We start from the raw sequence: 23,646 nt of genomic DNA on the forward strand, positions 1-23,646 counted from the left end.
CCTGATATATGGGAGCAAAGAATATGCCTGAAGTTACACAATGTTGTCAACATCCAATTTTCAAAAACAAACAATTGTGAAACAGTTTTTAGACATGTTGGTAAATCTTTGCAGGAAGATTCTAAAAGTGACAAAAGTGTAATAATTTTTAACTTGAGTTATATTTTTAATATGCCTCACTGTAATGTTGGATAGGTGCGGAATAGTTGGATGGGTGCGGAATGAGTTCTTCTATAAAATTGAAAGGAAACTTGTAGAGATTGTACATTTAGAAACATGTCCAACCTCCTTAGCATTACAAAGGATAACTTTAGGCATTTCAAAAAAGTGATGCAGAAATACCTTCTCCTGTTGGCAGAGAAGTTCGCCCCACACACTCTGAAAATTTGGTTCTTCTGCTTCATCTGGGACCCCAACTAGGGTCTGCTACATTGGGGGTGGTTGACTGGGTAGAAAAGATGCCCACACCCAGGCTACCCATCATCTCATTTTCTTTTTAGCTTTTTTAATTTAATTCCTCTATTTTAATTGTCCGACTTTTTTTTTTTACTTTTTATCATATTATAAGCCAGAGTTGCTGTATCAGCGAGATGGGGGCATAATTTAATAATTAATTAAATAAATAAAAAAAACAAATGTTCCTGTTCATTGCTGACATCCAGGTATTCTTGTTTAAAGGGGAATCCAGTACTAAGTTCAAACTATGAACTTGACTTTTCAAATACAACTCTTAAGTATAAGTGCATTGTTAAAGTAAGTTCAGTTGCCATAACTGAACTTTCAGACAACCTGGATGACTGAGAGTCTTCACTGATATAGATGAGTAACATTGGTTAGGATTCTGATGCCTTTACTCTTACAATTCTCAATGAATAAACAATAACATTGGAAAATAACACAAGTGAACTCAACAGTACCTTCCCATATCTGGAGGCAAAAGTTCCCGTGAGTAAGGAGTGAAAAATAATTATCGTCTCATCCAAGTCCCATACAAACACACGCTGTCATAGGAGTGGAAAGATAGAGAAAAAAAATATACCAATTACTGGTAGAAATATACTAATTTTGAATTAAATAACTATGTAAATAAGAACCTCCTTGTTTCCTCTCAGTGATCATGCTTATGTGGGGCATTACCTCAGCTATTTGAAAACTTCCTGTTCCTAAAATATTTCACCCTTTTTTCTTGCCGTCCCAGCTTCCTCTTGCTGTCAGAGTCCCAGAAGAATGCTTCCTTGAGATGCCTCCCTTATTTATTTTAAACTGTTCCAAAATCTAAGGCCAAACAAACAAAAGCACCCTTTTCTTTGAAGTAGTTAGAACAATTTCCTAGTCCCAATATACTATTATAACTGCACCAATGCTTCTGAAATTTTCACTTTTTTCCTTGACTATTTTTCATTCACTTTCCCTCTGGTTTTCACTGTGACTATTTTAAAGGATTAGCCTCTTTGAATATTGAGTGTCACATCAATAAATAATGTATTACTTTTTAAAACCAATTGAGGCTTAGATTAGATGCATTCCCTTCTCTTTCATTTAAAATAGAAAGATGAAGACAAGGCTGCCGTCAAATATGTTTGGAATCCCATTGCAATGCAATGGTCTCCCCAAAGTTAATAAGCATCTCATTTGATGTTTGCCACTATCCTTTTCATAAATTCCTTTTCAATTGTAATATTAGCATGATATAAAGCAAAGCATAACTCTCTAATGCCAAGTCACTCTAGAAATATTTCATTGAAAATAAATGGCCAGCTGCCCAGAAAAAGATAAATTGGCCTTTATTTTTATAAAGTTATTCATATTTTCTTTGGGTTTTTGAAGATTGGGAATGTTATAGACATTTGGACAATGCTGAATAATCTACCTCCCTTTCTCTATGAGAGCCCTTCAGACATGTGAAGACAACTACTATGTGACTCTTCACCTTTTTCTTTCCTAAACATGTTCAACCACCTTCAATGGTTCCTCATAAACCAGGCATTCACTGCCCTGTTCTCGGCATTCATCACTCACAGTATTACATTTTATTTCAGGCAAAATCTCTAACTTTTTAAGCTGGTGGGCAAATATAAATCTTAATAATATGGTTGTGGGTGTTCTTCCAAAAGTGGGGAGGACACATGCCCATTCACAAAACAGCTGCCATAGGGACATAAGCAATTATGAAGCATTGATTTCCCAAAATGCTACCTGCCATACCTCCCCATCGCCCCCAAGGACAATTCTACCTCTGGTTTTCTCTAACATTTTTTTCTTGGGCAGTTCTAAAGCAAGCATTGGACTGTAGCATTTTTAAAGAAAGGTCCCACAAGCATTCTTGGAAGTGAAGCTGATGCTGGAGAAGGCCACTTTGCTTTGCAACATGCTAGTTTTTCATCTCTGGAGTTAAAGGAAGGTTTCAGAAAAATTAAAATTCAGGTGGGTCAGTGAACCTAGTCAGCATAATGAAGAATCTGGGATCACATTAGTGCCTCACAATAACATGTTGGAGATGCCAGATTTAAACACCAAAGAAAGGAGTAAGAAAAAAACATTATTCTTACCTCAATATCAGTGTCTCCTGCTGGGGATGGATCACTGCTTCTTTTTGATCGTCCTCGTAGTTTTCCATCGGTCCCTCTATGCTGCCGGTCAGATTCTATGCTTTTTACAGGTGTTGTATATTCACCTATAACAGGAATCTGACTTAAAGTAACATCCTAAGTTATTGTTCTTAGGCTGTTTCAACAAAGTGCCGAAAATAGCAAAGCAACATTCATTCCAACAGCATAAATTAGAGACGTAAGTTTGTAAAATATTTCTGATTTTTTTCTCTGTTGAAAGGGATAAAAAAGTCATATTTTTTGCCAATTCTTTAGCTCTTCCTATTATTTCTAAGTATAGAATAATTATTAGTGAATGACCAAGGCTTTGTTTATACTTTGTAATGTTAGCCTGGTATCACCATTACTGCAGTTCAACCATAATACTGAGACTGTTGTAAGGTTTCCAAATAATATTATTATATATTAATATGTACAGAAATACAGCAATTATTGTTTTAGGGAAAATTACAAAGTAAACTAAATATAATTTTTCTACCTTTTTAAAAAAATCACAAACAAATGTTACAAACAAAAATCTTTTGCGTATAGTTATTCTTAATAGCAAAATTAAGTCCTGCGTGCCCCTAAAAATAGGATCTGCACCAAAGCCCTGGTTGAAATTATGGTTTAAGAGATTAATCTACACTACAGTATCAATAATGAAAAATACATTTCTAGTTTGAAGCCCTTACCAGGAAGTGATTCAGTGCTCTGACTGCTAACGTTGTGTGATGACTCTTGGAGAGAATAAGGTGATGTTGGGATGTTCGATGGGCTAATGTTATTTGGAGACATATATGATGAACTGTAGGAAGAGTTGTAATACTGTGAATACTGGCTTTGGGTGAAGCTGGGATAGGAAGAATACTCCTTTGAAAAAAGAGACATAATTCTAATTATTCTATACAAGCAAAACAACCGGTACATAGCCAATATATAAAAATTGTGCATTTATGAAACAGATTTTTAGAAATTCTATTCAGTCATCTCTCATAGCTGAACTACAAATTCACAGATCAGCTGGCACTCTGTATGGGGTGTGTGCAAAAATGTATCTAGGATGCTGAAATGTATTCAGCCCATGGGCTGGTGATTGCTCACTCAGATCTAGAGATCAGGCAGAGGTCTTCTTCTTGAAATCATCTTTTTAATTAGTCTTCCGTGGACTAAATCTCCCACCCCCTTCCGCCCAGGAGGAAACTGTTGTCAAAGCTTATGAAAAAGGAATTTAAGAGTGTAATTGTTAAACATTTCTATGTCCCATAGAACTTGAATTTAGCCTTGAATGTTCATTTCAGCATTTGTGTGAAGAAAAAAAAGAGAGAAGTGATTTCATATGTGGACTACATCAACTTAACCAGCAGTCATATAGCCTTTCTAAATATAATGTATTTACAAAACCATTTATTTATAGATATGATTTACACATACAAGAGTGAACATACACAAAACGTAGTTGGTAAAAGGAAAACAAAATCAGGAAAATCATCTTCCCTCCCTGTTTCATATTCAGAAAAGTTGCCATGTGATACATTAAAGCTTAAAAAACAAAAACAAAAGCAAAACAAAACCAACCAACTAAAGCCAAGCATGGCAAAGAAACAATTTTATATGATGATGGAAACTGCTCGTTTTTCTTTTTAAGCTGTTCATACAGTAGTGTGTGTAAAATGCTTTCATCATTGCAACTGAATGTTGACCAAGGACCAAGGCTGGCCAGAGTAGGAAGAGAAGGTAAAGGAAAGATGGACGTGGAGGGAGGGGAAAGAGAAGGAAGTAATTTTGAGAGCAATTGTTGCTAACTCTTCGGTCAAGCTATTGAGCTCTGTGAGTGTCTACAGGCATGCTGCATGTTTTGGTCTCCAAATATCAAGATATGATAAATTATTATCTGAATCACAAAATCTTAAGGAAGTATGGTAATGTCAACTTTCATTTTATCATGGCTCCAGTCCTTCCTGAACAATGACTTCTAGAAGGTGATACTAGATGACTTGTCTCAATGTTTGATTTACAGAACTTTTCAGAGCTCTGTTTGTCACTCATATTAACAACTACTACACAGAGCTATTGATAAGGAGAACAGAACCAGCAAGAGATTTTGATTTCAGTTTTATTAACATGTATATAATCATTACACATTTCTACCTTCTGTCCATAGAGTTATGACCCTTTGAACTGATATATGCATAAGACCAAAGAAATAATTTTTATTAAGTCAAACAGAATCACTGTACTGTAGACGACTTCAGACAGAGATCTCTAATACTGTAATACTGTTAAATGCAACTGCATTCTTTCTACAGTGCTAAGTGTACAGTTTGATCACTTAGGTTTGATACTAATTTGAAACTCATACTGATCTGAAAATTCAGATAGAAATGACGACATCTGTTCTGGCTGATCTTTTGCTCCTATTCAGAGTAGAAGAAGCTTTATCTTAGTTACAACAGCTCTAATAATATAAAGACAGTTTATTAAATTTTATCAGGAAGTTCAACTAGTGCAATCCAGATCGTGATGGGAGTAAAGTGACCAGAATCTGCAATTGTTTTATTACACCAATTCTATTATTACACAGGTTGGCAGTGTGTTTCTAGGACCACATTCAAGTGCTGGTAAGTTCATATTGGCTTAGGACCAAGTTGCCAGAAGAACTATCTTCATCTCTTTCAACCTGTCAATCTTTTAAAAGAAAGTCTGGAGCCTGTTCTTGGACCAACAATGTATACGTAAGTTTTAATATGTTGCTAGTTTTCTGTCGTTTTCACCAATTGAATTTGCTTGACTTTGCTGAGCTGAATAATCTAAGATATTTTATCATTCATTTTCCTAGTGACTAGTTGATAGCAACTTAAGAGACTGGAAAGGAAAGGAAGCTTGTAAATATTTTCAATACAAAAGAACCATCTTTTCATACTTGAAAAAAACTGAAGTTGTACCTGGTGCACTGTGCTGAACCCTGCAGAACCCGTCAGGCTATTAGGTCCCTGGTAGATCCCTGAGGTACCTAGCCAAAAAAGCAGAGAAAAAACAAATGAGAAGATAAATGATACATTAGTAGGAACAATCTAAACAGATTTGATGGACCATCTGACAAACAGAAAGGAAAATTTTAGATCAGGACTTGTGGCCAGGGGTGAAGTTAAACCTTGGAGAGCCTGTGAATTCTTGGTAAATGAGACATGTTTACATGAGACATGTAAAATTGGTTTGGTTCATTGTTATTTTTATTTTAAATTATGTTTAGCCTTTTGTAGGGCTTACATTATAATTTCCATGTATTAAAAGAGTGAAAAACAGTTCCAATTTCCCAGAAAAGAGATTCTTTTTGGCCCTAGGGTTATATGTCACTCACCCGTTTCCGCTCTTAGGAATCTGCTGCTATAAACTTTATCACAAAAAGAGCAGGCTGAGCCCATGATTGTCCACTCTAGCTAGCATTATTTTAAGAATTCAGTCTTACTCACTACCTACTACCTTTAAAAAAAGCAAGTGGAAAAGCTGAGGTTGAACTTAGTGTTTTCTGGATATAATAAACATTTATATGCCTCTTAGATATGGCTAACTAAATTACCTACTGATACAGTATAAGACAAGGTGATCTCAAGACCTATCCTGAATTTCAGTCATTTGAATTTTAATTATTTGAAACTCATATGAGGATTTCCTGCATCTCTCCTACATAGCTTCGAAACTCTTCATAAAAACAGCCTGCTGATCCCAGAAATAGGAAATCATTTTTCAGAGGGTGGCAAATGAAGGAATGATTCTCAGAGGCTATGCCTCTGTTGCTACTTTCAATATTACAAATTTGATTTGTACATAAGTAATAAAGGGGATGTTCTACATCCCTGTGGCAGGTTTGCTTCTGTGCATGGTTATGCTAAAATTCAGAAACTTCAACATTTTGTGGGTTCCTTTTATTAAAAATGTATTGGAGTGAACAAAATTAGAACTCATAATACTCATATGTACAGAAACACATTGGAAGTCTCTGATGGTTTTTACACATTACACTTTGTTACTAAGGCAAAGCTTTCTACTGTTCCTGAATTTTGTTCTGGATCCCTGGCTGTGTATTGAGCATGAATTAGCTGGCTTTATTTTGGGTAACTAGAACTCAAACAATACATCCCCTGATGCAGTTTTCTTTTAATTGCAGAGACGGCCAGCTCTTTTAACCATAGGAGAGAATCAGTGCATGGGACCAGTGAAGTTTTCTCTTAGCTAAAGTGCAGGAACAAATACTTCTTGATGTCTCCATGCTGTGTCCTTTTTCTGAATATCCGCTTGTTTGTTTTTATTTTAAGACCCCAGATTAAGCAGGAGAATGGACAGCTGAACAAACTGCAGCTCGCCAAATACAGACAGTCACAAAAGTACATACAGGGAGAAATAAATCTCAGCCCACAACCAAATCAAACCACTCAAGGAAGAGAATCTGCTTCCAGAACTAATTTGCCATCACATCTGGCTTTTAAAAACTTTTTTTTTTTTTTACAAGGAGGTGGGGTGGATTAAAAGCAGAGGCTGGGTCAAGAGCTAATATCGTTCAACATGGAATCTGCCTTAGGGTGGAAGCCAAACCCATTATCTCCTCCAAAAGTTCTTGAAACTCTTATTGAACAATTCATGTCCAGGAGATAAATCACAGACATTATTTAACCGTGAACAACTTTGTATTTTCAAACCTTTGTGAAAAACAAACAAAGAAACAAGTAAACAAAATAGTGTCTAAGCATGCTCAGCACCTGAAAGAAAAATCTTGTATATTCAGAGAGCTGGGCTAGATAAACTGAAGACAACACAACGGAGGCAAAATAGTAGTTTATTTGGTTCCACCAGAAAAAAAAATCAAGTAAAATATTTCCCTAAAGATGAAAAACAGGATTTTTTAAAAAACTACAGCAGCTGTCCTAGTTTTGGTTGAAGGAACAAAGAATCTCTTTTTCAGTGCAGAACTAAATAACTTATAACAGTAGAGAGAGAGTTTAAGTAGGCAATGACTTCCAATGGAATGGGAATTAAACAGGATTTGGGGGGCTTCGGGGTGAGGGCCTATAGCGGATTAAATGTCCCTGTGAGTCTATCCAAGATCAGTGGCCAGGTGGCAGGTTCTGGCTGACAAAATTGTCTCCAGAAAAGGAGAGTTAGGAAATTGTCCACTTGTGCTTTGCATAGTTACTTCTCATGAGGAGACCACAGGAATTGAGTTTTTGTCTCTAGTTGTGAGATGAATGGCTTGGGGGTCAAGAGATTATATCACACTCAAAACCTCTGTCTAGTCTTATAGACATATAATTCATAAAAAGCCTTACTTCCTTAAATACTTTTGGACACACTTCATTTACAAATTATGAGAGATCTTCCAAGCAGTAGGAAAGAACAAAGACACTTTGATGAGTGCTTCAAAAGAACTTGCATAATTATTGAACTATCAGGTCAGAATTGTGGTAGCTCCTGTAATGCCTTCAGAGCTTACCTTGACTAAATAGACATCCCTTGGACTTAAACCAATGATTTACATACTAAAATACATGAAACGTGCTAGTACAAAGTCAGTACTGTTTGCATTCAAAATGTTTTCTATTTGTCTTTTAAAGCCTACTATATTTCATGTTGGAATTTTCAAAACCAATACAAATGATAAACAGGCAAAACAGACCAGCTGGAGAAAAAGTAAAACTTACTGTTTTCTGTTGTTTTTATTATGGGTTGACCTAATATTGTTCTGATTTACTTACCGGTATTTATCATATTACATCTATTCAGCCCACCAGGATGGGAAGCAGAGCATGTTATGGGTCCCATAGATTAGCGATTGTCATCTGGTGGAACCAGAAAAAATGGCCTTCTTGGTGGTGGCCTTGCCATTATGGAACATGATTCCCCCCAAGGTACAATGTTTCCCCCCGCCCGCTGTTTTTCTGAAAAGCCCTCAAAATGTAGCTTTGTCAGCAGGCCTGGAGACCACAAATGGAAATAGGACTTAATCAAGTGGCTATTTTAAGATAAGATAACCTTTATTGTCACTTTTTTCTGTAAATACACTGGCACACATTAAAAAAATGAAATTCTGATGCCTGCTCTCAAAATAATACACCCCCCCTGTAAACATACACACTCATACATGCACGTACATATAATCAGATTGTATTATTTGTATACAAATCTGATTGTATTGTTGCTGCCATAGGGAATGGGCTAGGGTTTTTAAAAACAATTTTATTATATGATGGATTTTTAAACTTTTTAAATGTTGTAATCCTTGAAGGATTCTCACTTGATGAGTTTTTTATCATCCCAGATTGTGGGAATAACTTAAGTTACAGAAAGGGAGATTTTGTTGTCATAAAATTAGAAAAAAACACTTCCTAACCCAGCAGTATAGGAAATAATATTTAAAACAAAGGATGGCTTAGCATGGTATCCGAATAACCTAACTGAAAATGGAAATATGTCTCTCTGCTTACAATTTTTGTTTCTTTCCAGAGATACTGCCCTTGATTGTTGGTCTTCTTTCTTTTTGGCCTAGCTGTTTTTAATAATTATACAAACTTCAGAACAGTTACATTTTTCAGAATAGCTCCTGAAATTATTGAAGGATTGCACATCCATCTAAAGGAAGTTAACTTCTGGCTGGTGGCACTTTTTGGAATGTCTGATGTGAAACCTGTACAGGGGGGAAAATGTACAAGTTGCTTGTGTAAGTCTAATGCAAATTGATGCCTGTGTGGTAGCTCTCCATAAACAGTATGCCTACAAAGCTGCTCAGACTCTTTACTAATTTTTAGTGCTTCTGACCTTTGCAACAGGAAGGGCAGATGGGTAAATGATACATTTATTCACCTATTCTGGTGGTGGGTCTGGGACATTCGGCTTCCATTCAATCATATGTATTCCTTTAAAATGAGAACCGCACGCCAAGATCTTTACCTTCTGGATCTTCTCCACATGGAGCATAGTTCACATCTGTGTTCAATCAAATCAGCTGCTAAAATGTCACAATGCCCTCATTCACAGGTAACACAGAGAACATTTAGCTGGTAATAAAACAACTTAGATATTAGAGGAGAACAGCTCTTTGGATATTCAGTACTGGTAGGTGCTCAGTAGGAACACTCAAAATTGACCTTGCTCTATGGACTTTCCTAATGATGGATTGTGAAATGAGACATCTGAATATATAAGAGCAACCATTAGTAAGCCCATGAATGAAATAATCTGCATCCTTTCATGAGAAACTGATTCCATTTGCAATTTCTTTCATGTTTTTTAAAATGTGTGCCCATCGTTGAACCACAGATGTGGCTCTACTTCAACAATAGCCTGAAGACCCTTTTGACCACCCAATCTGTTAAAATACTGAAGAAAAACTCTGCCAACCCAATAAAACTAAACTGCTAGATATAAAATGAGCCTTCAATGCTATGCAAATGTTTAAATGCTGGGAAGTTACATTGTTTCTATGCATAATATATTTAGCATATAAAAAGATGCCCTAAGCTAGAAAAGTTACTTTTTAAAAAAATCAGCCAATATACATTCTTATAATCAGTTAATGAGGTACTTTAATCAAGATATATAATACCCTCATCAATAAGCAATTTAATAATTATATTTGAAGGTACAGTTAATCAGTGATCATCAAGTTCCAGCTGTACTCAATATTGTACTGTAGCTCTAGTTAAATGAACAAATAATTTTAAAAGTGGAACCAGATGGAGAGCTACTTATCATACTTTGAATCAAGTCTTTTTCAAAAGATGCATCAACACACATGCTATTTTATACTACATAAAGTTTGAAAAGTTTTTCCTTCATTTGGGCTCTTGACGTTACCATTTCTTTCATGTACTTGTGCTTGGCAAAAATCAGATGCCCGGCTCAAGTATTCTACCTGTTTCCACTCATTCACTAGGACTAACACTCTTTCTTCTGCTTTCTTAATATTCTTTTTATATAAATATTATAAAAAGTAGCAGCTCATTAGTGGAAATCTGATTTTTTTTCCTAATTGTCCCCCAAAATGTAGTTCTTTGTTCAGATTCTAAGGGTGCAACTAGATCTTTTCTCTCTGTTTTAATCATACTGGATTTGCAAGTTTACATGTAATTTCAACATAACTGCCCTAATATAAAAGCAATCTTTTTTCAACCTTTCACCTGAAATCATCCAACTGGTGAGCTGCCCAAAAGACATTTACCCATCACACAAGAGAGACGGAGAGAGCACTTGCTACCTCCTCAGACAGCCATGTTGACACTGGCTTCACCAACTACCTTGGTGTGGGTGGAGCCACAAATTCTCTGGAAATGAGAAAGGCAGCAATGGCCTCTGGCCCCTACAGAGAAAGTTGCTGACCTGTCCTTGATTTTGTCACCCACTATTGACATGTTTGCAGTGACCTGAAAGAGAGGTAACTGAAGCGGTATTTGGCATTTGGATTTGGCCAGTCACGTACGTGCTCTTACAAGCTTTCTGCCAGCTCAAGTATGGATGTAGGGCACTTCAGCATAGCAGTAGAGAAAGGCTGTCAAGCATGAGAGAATTGGATTTCAGAAAAGTAAGTATGGCTAAGCAAGTTTCAACTTTAAATATTTTAATATGCTTTAAAAATGTTGCAGCCAAGGTATTGTCTATGCACTCATGCCTGGGTACATGTCATTGAAATTTGAGCAATTGCTAATAGTCTAAAATTTTCCACTGGCCAATGCTGTTAGTTTGCTAGTAGGAAAACTGCTACATTTACAATCTACAGAAGTTCCTCCAATATCAATGCATTTCTTTTCAGTATGAGTTATATATTGAAATAAGCAAGCACAACAAGATGTTTAATGTTATAACCCAAATCTGATACAATTAATGCTCATTGTTCACTATAATCACTATTTTAAAATATATAATAATTGCTTTTTAAATTCATGTAAAATTCTTATTTTGTTTGAGTCTCTGTGGAAAACTACTAATCTACTAATTAAATTTTAGTCTTCTGGTTTCTAGCCTGATGCCTTAACCATTACACCAAACTGGCTTTATTGGTCATAGTACCTATAATAGATTCCCAAGAACAGAGGTAGCATGATATGGATTCTTGTCCAGATTCTGGCTTCCCATATACGTGTGGTTGATTCTGTGGGCCATAATTTATAGTTTCAGCTTGTCCTATGATATGTTTCCTAATTTAAAAACAGTTTGAAAAAGTTATGGCAAAAGGAAGGTGTAATACATTTTGAGGTGTCTGTTTCCCTGGTATATTTAGGTTATTATGTCTCAGGATTCAGCTTATTGCAGTTGCCAGCTTGGAAGCCATTCTAGATAATTAAATTCTGTAATGGAAATTGTTTCCTTTCCCATAATGTATTGGTTCAAGGTTCTTGGTGTTTAAGAGAAAAGATGAATTTCACATGTGAGAAGTTTTACACATGTATTTTTCTTTTGGCTATCACTGCACTCCATTCTGGTCAAATGTATGAACAAGAGGCAGCTGCTCATTTTAGACTAAATGCAGAATTCCTTTTCCATAAGTTCCAAACACTTCAGCTAATGCTTTGTGATATAGTTTGAATTTAATTCGAATTCGGAATCTTAAGAGATGCAGCAGAAAGAGAAATATTTTAAGTCTTGATCACATGTTCATGCTCATGATTAGCTCTCATTTATGCACATATTTCCATTTACATATACACTATCCCAGGAAACCACATTACACAACAATAAACAGGTTTTCTAGATGGGATTTCAGATTAAGATTTATTTGAGCTTTACCTGAACTCAATACAACAGGAGGGGGCAACTATGTTCCCTTTCTGACCTATGGACGTAAATTCCCACAATTCCTTCCACATGGAAGACTTCAGTGGGACTACTTAGAAAGGGAAGCAAAAGGATAAATAAACATGGGAATAACAGTGGGACGAGATTATTGCACAAGCCAGTTATTGGTGGATGTTAAATTCACATATAATTTTGTAAAAACAAAACAAAGCACCCCTTTCTTGTCCATATATCCTTGGCATTTTGTTTTAAAAGTATTATTTAATAACAAATTGCAATATCAACTTGTTTACACATAATGATATTAAACTACAGTTAGCCCTTGCTGAACTATGCTAATTGGGACCAGAATGTCCATCGCTGACACAGATGTGTCCACATCATATAATTGTGATGCGGCTGTGTTTTCCCGATAAGACCTATCCCAAAAATAAGACCTAACTTGATTTTTACACGTGCACCTAATATAAGCCCTACCCTCAAAATAAGTTCTAGTTTTGGGAAGAGGCACATGCATTAAAAAAAGCTAGAGTGGGGGGTGAAGCTGCCCCATCTTCCCCACTCGTTTACTTTAGACTGCTGCAGCCAGTCCTCCTGCACCCTGACACGTGTCGTGCTGCTGTCTGAGTTGTTCTGTGGCCGCTTGCGGCCACTTGCTGTGTGGCGCATTGTGCTGGTGCTGCTGTGGCATGCATGAGCAGCAGCACCAGCTTGATGCACCACACGGCCTGCTGCAAGCAGCGGCACCGGCGCAAAGCACCACACGGCGTCCAGCCATGAGTGTCAGCATCGGTGCAAAGCGCCTTGTGGCCTCTGGTTGCAGAACTCAGGCAGCAGCACAACAGGTATGAGAGCATGGGAGGCCTGGTTGCAGTGGTCTTAAGTGGGTGCTGAGTACATGGGGCAGCTCCAACCGCACCCTAGCTTGAATTTTACGTATGTGCCTCACCCCAAAACTAGAGCAGCGGCACTGGTGTGATGAGCCACACAATGGGCCATGCGGCATCCAGCCACAAGTGGTCACAGAAGAACTCAGGCAGCGACGCGACACATGTCGGGGCATGGGAGGCTTGGCGGTGGTGATTCTAAGGTAAGCAGGTAAGACATCCTCCAAAAATGAGACCTGGTGCCTCTTTTGGAGGAAAAAAAAGACCAGGTCTTATTTTCAGGGAAACCTGGTATTGCCAACAATACTGGGTATTGCCAACCCAGTATTGTTAAGTGAATCCACAGTGTCATATGGTCATCTTTTCTGACTTCCTGCTGGTTTCCCCACTGATTTTGCTTGTTGAAAGCCAGTAGAAATGGTAGCAAATGCTGATTTTATCACCATGGATTACTACCCTGCGCTGAATACCCAAATCATGATCATGTGATTGTGGGGATGCTGTGATGGCTACAACTGCATGGGCTGGTCATAAATGCCATTTGTTCAGTATTGTAGTAACTTCAAATGGTTGCTTATTGGTCATTAAATGAGTATCAGTACTCATAATACAGAACTTGTAATTTCGGCATTGGTCAAATGTTCCTTTGCAGTCAATAGTCAGACTATATTCTTGGGTGGCATCATATGCAATAAAGACAGCATTGTCCCTAATAAATAATAATTTACAAAAAATTGTAAGCCACCCAACTCTCAACAACTCTGGGCGTCTCACATCAATAAAAGAAATTGCAATAAAACATAAAGAAAAAAAAGATGGAAAGTGTGATGCAGTGAGGGTTGTCACTCTCACTTGCCAAAGGCCCAGGTGATAAACTAGATCTTTACAGATCTTTTTAACAAGAGCAGTGCAGGCCATCTGGATCTTGTTCCCCAGGGCAGGGGCTGCCACAGAAAAGGCAATGACAAACCTAGAGGTGTCTAAAACAGGCTTTTCCTTTAGACAGGACCACAGCATTCCTTTTCATTTCCTGGCTGGTGTATTTCCCTTATTCTATCATATCACACTGGTTTTTAAATCATAGCACATTTAGCACAGGAAACCTCATGTTTGGTAGGTCTTGAAAAAAGCAGCCTTTGCTATTCCTGCAAGGCTGTCCTGAGCAGAGGCCTCTCTTGCATTCATGCTGATGTGATGCATAACTCTGTCCGCAGTCTTAAACTGCACCTAATGCAAACCAGCTGTGAGAGAAGCTTGGGAGAAAAGGGACAACTACATTTCTATGTTAGGTTTTAGTTTTATGAAGCTGAAGCATTGCAGTGACAGTTTGCCAAACACCGCCTCTCCATCTCCTGTATTTTCCACAATGCTAGATCTAGCTAAGCTTTACAATGCAGAGTAATTTACATTTCTTGAGAAAGTACTGAAAATTGTACCGCAAAAGCAAGTTTCAGAGGCCCCCCGAAGGAATATTGTAACAAATACCAAAGGCTGTGTCAATGAGACATCTAAATCACCACCACTAATATGTACAATAAATACTGTCATCCATACTTTAACATGTAAAAGAAGATTTATGCTCAGTATCCAAGTTTAAGCAATCTGTATTCCACAAGCCACAGAAGCTCATCAATGTGGGTTTCTTTGTTTTGTATTCTTGTGGGTACAGAAATCAATTGATAGCAATAGCAATTTTACTAAGCATTATAATTAAAAAGATAAAAACTAATACAAACTAAGGCAAATAAAATAAAAAGAAAAAATAAGTACAAAAAATAAAAAAGAGAAAATAAAAATATCACAGAGAAAAAGAACAGAAATATACAAATTACTTCTCCCTTCATCACAAGAATTAACTATTTTAGTAATTCATTTCCATTAGTAACTGAGAGAATAAATGATTTCTTCTTCCCATAAATCCAATCTCTTATCTGCAAACAAATCCTTAAACCCTTGTCATTTCAGTCCTGATGTCAGCAAAAATCCATTAAGGGTTATAAGAGATAACAACATATCTATTTTAACCATGATCATATAATCCAATGTTATATTCTTTCCTTTTACTGGGAACAGTCTTAATTTTTAATTCCTTTTAATAATGTCCTAGCATTTGAATTCTTTTTATGTCATGAAGTCCCATCTTCTCATGTTTATTTTAAAAAAGAATTTAAAACAACAGCATTTTTTCACAGGAAGGATCATTATACGGTAATTAATTTCAAAGTCTTATTTCAAATCCATTTGGATTCTTTATTTGTAACTTTCTAAAAATCAAAATTTTAACAATCTTTTCCTGTTTATTCCAGGTTTTTTTTTAAAAAAAGTCTTTAAACATATATTTAAAACTTCTTTTGCTAAGGACTGGAGGAAACTCATCCAGTGCTGTAAAACTTGTCATTCCAAAAGTTCTTAACAGCTAAAAAGCAGTTAACAAGGAATTTCCAAACGTGGTTAGAAAAGTAAGTATCTAAACCATGTTTCCATAAAAGTGCTTACTACAGCTTGGGCCAAGACAGTGTTTCCTTGTCTCACAGAGTGCTAAACCCACTATGAGTAGCAACTTCTGGAACACTTGGGGGTGATCCCAAGTCCTCTCCTTGCCTGGAGAGAAATCCTGAAGAGCCAGTCATTTCACTGGCTCTTCATTCCCCTATTGTTGTCCACTCTACCCTCAGTGGAACTGTTTTCAGTTCTCCATTTCTTTCCTGGAAGTGAGAACTTGACTGATCTTCTTTGACCTTCATCTTCCCCAAGCCAAAAAAAAAGTAGATCTGCCTTCCACAACTTACTGCCTTCCAGATGTGTTGGACTGCAACTTCTCATTATCAGAAATAATTACCATTCAAAGGCACAAGGGTGTGGAAAGCTGATCTAGATACTCACCAGAAATGCCATCCTGCTAGCATACTCTGACCTTGGGCTCCTCTGGATGACCCAGTTTCAAAGCCACACCAATGCCACATTATTACAATCTCATTTTCCTCAGGAAGCTGAGCTGATTATCTTCTGACTCATGTGCAAGGTTGTAGAGCAATTCAACTTGCAAAAGAGTTTGGGAGAATTCTTGACTCCTCCACCTCTCCTTACTTGAACTTGGAAATCTCTAACAGATTTTATAAGCAACCTTATCAGCTAAGCAAATCTTAATCCTTCTAGTCATTCAGTTTCTGCATTTTGAAGGAGAAAAAACACACACACAGGTTTCATTTGCCCTGTGCATTTAATTCCTGAACTGCTTCCAGCCTTTGAGTTCAAACAAGCCATTATTTTCCTTTCCCCACCCAACACACAGTCACTCTAAACTGCAATCTACAGAGTTGCAGCAACTGACAAAAATCACTGACTGCAAACCTTAGTGTTATGCTATCATCACAGCTTCTAATGGGATTTATATATTGGAGGAACATAAATCCTTTCTCCTTGTACTAACAGTTGAGATGTTTTACAAACCGCCAAACTGGGAGGAAGGACAGAGGAGAAGCAAGCAATTTCATTTTGCCCTTTCTGCATAAAGTGAGAACATTTTTGTTACTCTGAGGTGCATAGCTAAAGGACCAAGAAATTAATATGAGTATTTTTGCAATCTGCCATTGACCAGCTGGCAAGTATTCCCTGCCCACTATCAGCATCCTGAGATGGACAAGAATGAAAATAGTAATGGTCCAATATGCTTTGCAGCAGTATTTCCCAGTCATGGCAAATTCCAGTGGGATTGACTCATCCCACTCACTGTGGCAGAAGGGGAATGCTGCAGATTCCAAGGGCCACGGAATTGTACCTGGCAGGTTCCAGGAAGAGACTCTGTCTGCTATGGCTCCTGCCCTCTGAAGCATTGTGCCCTTTGAGGTGAGATCTACTCCATCCCTGTGGGGTCAAAACCAATTGGCCAATTGGGATTCTGATGCTGGAGGTGGTTATGGGACTGAGAATACCCTAACCTCCACTCCATTGGTATTTGATTCCTAGATTACTCAGTTTGGTTAATTTTAATGTTTTAAACATTTTAATGTTTTTATATTTTTGTTTTTGTGATGTTGCTCGACAGTGAGATGGGTGGGTTATAAATTTACTAAATAAATGAATGAATAAAAACTCCAGAATTCTCAGGAATGATAATATCAAGCCCACACATCTGAAGTTGTCCAGATTAGAAACATTGCTTTGGAAGGATGAAGAACTGGAAAGTATGTGTCATGGAGCAGCCCTGTAACACCTTGTTGAAGTCAGAAACATACCAAAGAAGATCCCTATTGGATCAAAGGATCTCTAATCCAGTATTCTATTCCCACTGCTTCTGACCAGAAGCTAGCTAGAACATTTAAGGAAAACAAAAATGCAGATCTGTTTTCTTACACAAGTTTCCTACCAACTGATATTACCACACTGAAGGTATCTATCCATTCAGATTAGTAAACGAAAGGGATTCTCATGCCAGCATTAGTTAAATCCTTTGAGATTTGCTTGCTTAGGGCATGCAATCAGCACAGAAAAGTAGTTTGATGATGCTGTATTGGTTTGTCAGTAAACAGTATCACAGTTACATAACATGCTGGCATATTTCAGCAACATGCACTGCTAACTGCCTCATGTGTGTAAAGGGCATGATCTGGTTTTTCTAATTCTTTTTGCCCCAGGAGTTATTAAAATATATTTAGGAAAAAAGAAAGTGGATCCCTCTAATAAAATAAAATATTATGCTTATCTTCCTATTTACATGCAATTCTGTGCAAAAACTATAAAATGCACAAATATCTCTTACAGGAGACTCTGAGTTACTTTCCCTTCCATTGTGCCATTTATGCCAACTTTTTTTTTAAAAAAATGCTTGAATCAAAATATAGGACTGATACTTTCTGATTCAAAAGAGGGTAGTTTTTAATCATACATAACCATTCTCTGAGAGGAGTGAAACTAAGATGATTTCCTGCTTATGCAACTGTTCCATAAGCATTAGCATGAAAACTGCCACATATGTCATTTTACCCTGAGAAATCCCTGAGTTTATAGAAAAGAACAAGTAGCTGTTGTCCTTTTCTACATCAATTTCTTTGATACAACTCCAAGTACGGTATATGGTGTATAGCAAAAAGACATCCAATTCCACCTGTCATAAGACAAAAGACTAATCACTTCTCAGCTCCGGTACAGATCACTGTAAGTTTATAATTCACTATACTGCAAGAATCTAAAGAGTCTGATAAATCACAAGGCCAAAACTGTGTTGCCATGCACAATTTTATATACCTCTATCCAGTGCTTTTTTTGTAAAAGAAAAAGGTGCCGGAACTCACACGTGTCATACAACCCGCCTTGCCTACCCTACAAGGTTCCATCCAAAAAAGGTGCCGGAACTCCGTTCTGAGCGTTCTATGAGAAAAAAAGCCCTGCCTCTATCACATTAACCTCCCTCTAAGTTAAAGAGCTCTAGATTCTATTATTGGGATTGCCTCTATGCTCTAGGCCCCTAGTAATTTGAGTGGTCCTTTCTGACACAACTCCAGTATTTAAAAGTTGCCAGCAGAATAAGCATGTCCAGGCAGCCAGTGAAAGGAGACCAGGTTACTTGTTATGAGGAATGCCAGAAGATCCAAGGGAATTCATCTCTTTCTTTGGTTGCAGAGTCAAGTATAAGGAACACCTCAATTGGAATTGAAAAGCATGGGGGGAGGGGCTGGGGGGGAGGCTGGACTGCATTTGCAGCTGTTCCGCTCTGTTAGATCAAGGCACTCTGCTGTATAGCCAACAAGACCATTAATGTAAGGCAATGGGGCCTTACAAGATGCATGGGGGGAAAGTGCTTATTTTCCTTTAAGAGGCTTGTGAAAGTTGGGGAATAGAAGGGAGGGAAACAAAAACGGCAGCCTGCCCTCCCAGGTGTATGAAGTGTGGGAAAGCTCTAAAAGCACATTCCTCAAAAGAAGGAAGGAAATGTTCTGAGCATCCCATGAAGAGCTTTCATCAGCACTTTGGAAAGGTAAATAATGTCCAGAGATAAAGAGCTTTTTTAAAGACATTAAAAAAACATGGTTGGGTGGACTCTTTCTTCTTTTAAGCAGCTGAGATTAATTTGTTTTTGCTGGAAAAGAATTTTGAGTCTCTGGGTAGTATTCCACCCTTAAAATTACTTTATGAATGTATATGCTCACGCAAAAGGCAACTGAACTTTTCTTTTCTTGAGGATGTTTAACTTCTCATCCAAGAGGCTTCTTGGATGAGAAGTGAAACATCTTCAAGGAAAAACAAAGTCCAGTTGGCCTTTTGAAAAAGCAGCTTTGGGACAACCATGACCTAGATAACTGAGAATATCCATAGGCAAGGAAAATAATCACTCTGGATCATTTCAGCTATGGGTTTTTGTGCCCGGATGCACAAAGTGGGAATTGTATGTGCCACTGGTACTGTGAAAACCTCCCTCACCGAGTGAACTGGAGAGCTCTCCAGTTTTGATTTTCTGGTAGTTGCCTCAACAGGCCTTGTTCTAGGTAATTTTTGGGTAGGGCCTTAGTATAAATCCTAAAACTGCCAATCCTGAATTTAAGTTGTTTAAGTGCTGAAAAAAAGAGGAAAGGTGCTTAGCTCTAGCATGCACACAAATCATGGTGTGGAGGTGAGCTCTAAGATATGAAACAGTACAAGTAATCCTCCACTTACAACCGTTCACTTAGTGAAAGTTCGAAGTTACAACGGTACTGAAAAAAGTGATTTAGGACTGTTTTTCACACCATGGCAGCATTCCCCGTGGTCATGTGATAAAAATGCAGGCACTTGGCAACTGGCTCATATTTATGATGGTTGCAGTGTCCCGTGGTCATGTGATCCTCTTTTGCGACGTTCTGATAAACAAAGTCAATGGGGAAGCCAGATTCACTTAACAACAAGATTCACTTTAACAATCGCAGTAATTCCCTTAGAATCAGAAAAGTCATAAAATGGGGCAAAACTCACTTAGCAAATGTCTCGCTTAGCAACAGGAATGTTGGGCTCAATTATGGTCATAAGCTGAGGACTAACGGTATACCCTTATTCTTTTAGAAATAGCACCAGTTTTATTTTGAAGTGCTCATAAATTAACTTTCAAAAACTGTCATAAAGGTATCTCCCCCAGTCTGTTGCCCCCAAAGATATCATAATACCCTAAATCAGACATGTCAAACACAAGGCCCGGGGGCCGGATTCGGCCCGCGAAGTGGTTTCATGCGGCCCGCGAAGCCATCCTGGAAACAGTGAGGGAACGGCCCCCACTGCCTTGGCCCTGGCCCAGAGACCCTCCTTCTGCCAGAGACCCTCAGATCTGTCCCACTCCTGCCCAGGCCCCCATGATGCCAACGATATAGAGCTGGCCACGCCCACCTAGTAGGCCATACGCACTCTGGCCACGCCCACCCAGTAGGCCACGCCCACCCTGGTTGTCCCCTAAGGGCAACCGCAATGCTGATGCGGCCCTCAATGAAATTGAGTTTGACACCCCTGCCCTAAAGTCTCAGTCTGTAATGGGCATAGGAATCTTGCAAAGCATTTGTCCTTTTTTTTTTTTTGGTAAGTATAGGATTAGGAATTTAACTCTTGCTTTTCAGTTTAAAAAAAAACACGTTCTAATGACAGACAAGAGTATTATGGTTTAATCCCAAAGTATTTTTATTTTTTATTTATTTTATTTTAATTCCATTTATATCCCGCCCTTCTCCGAAGACTCAGGGCGGCTTACAAGCTTAGCAGTAGCCTTCATTCTATGTATATGCCTGCTTATTAGGGCTTTCATACACCCCCCAAGCGGCATTATTACAAAGTCAGCTTAATTGCCCCCAACAATCTGGGTCCTCATTTTACCTACCTCGGAAGGATGGAAGGCTGAGTCAACCTTGAGCCTGGTGGGATGCGAACCTGCACTAATTGCAGGCAGCTGGTGTTACTTAAGGAGGCATTAGCCCACTGCTCCACCAAGGCTCCCTAAGTGGCTGAACAGTTTCGCCCAACTCAAGTAATTAATTATAAAATTCAGGGAGACAAAACCTTGTATCATTTCTAGCCATTATGCTCTGAAGGAGGTGAATTCTGGCAGCTGAAGTTCCACTGCTATTGGCAGCGCAGATTTATTTTACAAGTAATCCTCATCTTGCAGCCATAATTGAAAAACACAGTTATATGATACAGGAAGTGGCCATAAAGGTAAGCTAGTTGCCAAGAGTCCAATATGCCAATCACATGACTGTGGTGTGTGTGTGTGTGTGTTTGTGTTCACTAGAACTTCGAAATTGTGTCATAAGTACTTTTGGGGAGGTCTGTCGTAACTTCAGAAGGTCACTGAGCAACCAGTCATAAGTTGAGGACAACCTGTATTTATGAGTGAGTTTCTATATCCATATAATGTACTTAGGATCTGCATTTCTAGGCTGGCAGTTCTACCAGGTATCCACTCTTGGGTGTTAAAATAGATCATGACCAAATACATATTTTTTTCTGATGGGGAGATTGCGGCAATATATTCAAAACCCCACCCAGACAAAAGGATGATATTGAATGGATTTCTCTGAGTCTCAGCCTCTGTTACAGGACTGTTGTGAGTATAACATTCAGAGGCAGTGGCAGCGATTGGTGTACAGTTTTGAATTCACTGGAACGGATAATTAAATTTGGTGGGAGAACCTTCACCTATTTTTTTTTGTTTTGAGCACCAAGCCTATGTAATACAGATAGGAACAGGAGATAAAAGTGACAGTGAACCCAAACTTCAGGATATTTAAATAAGGCCAAGTGTAAATGAGTTAATCAGAATGGTGTTTCGTAATTCATCCGAACATTTCAGGTTTGCTGAATCAGGAATCAGGTTTGCAAAACTATAAGAGCCCCTTCATATTTGTCTAGTTATCAACTGTGAGTCAGCAGAACTAGGTAAGGAATAGCTCTAATAGTGTCAGATGGCATCAGAGCAAAGGTCATTTTGTCTGGCACCCTTTTTTAAGGCCAGTCAGATGCCAGCCAGATGTTTCAAGTGGTCAACAGATAGGATGAAAAGATACAACAATCTTTTTGAGTTTTCCACTGAAATGCTGTTCAGGAAAACTTTGGAAGCCTTTCAGGATACAAATGCTGAGAACCCTTACTTTTGTCCAGGACATTTGCCCCTGCTTGGAAGATAATCCTACCTATTCTGAAAGACTATTAACATCTCAGTTGAGGCCAAGCCAGTCTTTTCCATTTGTTTTTCATAATAAACTGTTGCCTTTGCTCCTATGTGCATAGGTTTCTGATCAAAGAAAGCTGGAAACAGCAATTTCTATTCCTAATTACGATTGGCTGATTTATTGGTTGGAACCCTATGATACATAAATGAAATAAAATAAAATAAAACAAATAACATATTGCTCAGAATACAATTTCCCAAGGTTTAAAAAGAGAAGATGAAAAATTGACCTTTGCCAAAATAGAGCCATTTCTTATGCTAGTCTATGACCATAATTATTTAATTTGAGAACCATTGCTATTTGTTCTAAGATTAATTCCTGTGGATGCTTTTCATCATGAATAACAATCCTTCCTATATGACAGTCTCCCATATGATTAAATTCTCACCAGTAGGAGTTATTGTCCACCAGGCTGGAAGGCAGTGGTTTGAAGAAGGCTGCTTAGACCATGTAAAACATTTTGCTCTGGTTGCCCAGCTCTATTCTACCCATGATTGCAGCTGTCTTTGATTCTTTTAATGTTAAGGAAAATAACTGAAGGGTTTCCCAACTTAATTCCTCAATGAAGATTACCTCTATGTGGAAAACAATGTTCATCACTCACATTTTCACAAAAAAGATGAGATTGTTTAGGACAAGAGTAGTGGGGTGTTTGGAATGAAGTTGGTGTCAGAACTGAGAGGTTGTGGGTGCTTCATCACTGGAGGTTTTTAAGTAGAGACTGGACAGTCACTTGTCTGAAATGGTATAGGGCAGTGATGGCAAACCTTTTAGACAAGATGCCCCAAAACCATCCCACCCTGCCCTGCCGCCTCACCCCCACCCCACCCCACTCCCGTCCCGCCGGGCCACCTACCACCTCTACGGCCCACTGCAGCAGATTGCCCAGGCGGCACTGCAGCGCCATGGCAGTCATGCCCTCCACCCATGCCCCGCAGCATCATCTACATGCGACAGGGCGTGAGGGCGGAGTCTTGTCTCTGCTGCCCGGCTGCCATATCTTTGGCTGCATTGTTCTGTGCGGGCCATGCTTGGGGGTGACTCTCCTCCCGGGGGCTGCTGGTGAGGAGGGTGCCGTGGGGGGAGGGGAGCTGGGGTGATGGCATGCGTGCCCACAGAGAGGGCTCTGTATGCCGTCTCTGACATGCATACCATAGGTTTGCCACACACATATCGGGTCTCCTGCTTCACAGAATCCAATAATCA

At 38.4% G+C, this 23,646-nt stretch overlaps 1 protein-coding gene across 9 annotated transcripts in view; it reads right to left on the reverse strand.

Annotated features, from left to right (window-relative positions):
• The window catches only part of EYA2 (EYA transcriptional coactivator and phosphatase 2), a 127,540-nt gene that overhangs the window by 37,495 nt on the left and 66,399 nt on the right, over positions 1-23,646 (reverse strand). For all 9 annotated transcript variants that reach the window (XR_014025723.1, XM_081322129.1, XM_081322132.1 and 6 more), the window contains 4 exons: positions 5,534-5,601; positions 3,284-3,461; positions 2,550-2,674; positions 918-1,001 (listed from right to left, as the gene is read on the reverse strand). Coding sequence is in view for 8 of the 9 variants with exons in the window: in XM_081322129.1 (XP_081178255.1) it covers positions 918-1,001; positions 2,550-2,674; positions 3,284-3,461; positions 5,534-5,601 (455 nt within the window). In the remaining variant the exon portion in view is untranslated. The remainder of the gene's footprint in view (positions 1-917; positions 1,002-2,549; positions 2,675-3,283; positions 3,462-5,533; positions 5,602-23,646) is intronic.

This window comes from Vipera berus, assembly GCF_964194415.1.
Source record: "Vipera berus genome assembly, chromosome: 3".
NCBI classification, from domain to species: domain Eukaryota; kingdom Metazoa; phylum Chordata; class Lepidosauria; order Squamata; family Viperidae; genus Vipera; species Vipera berus.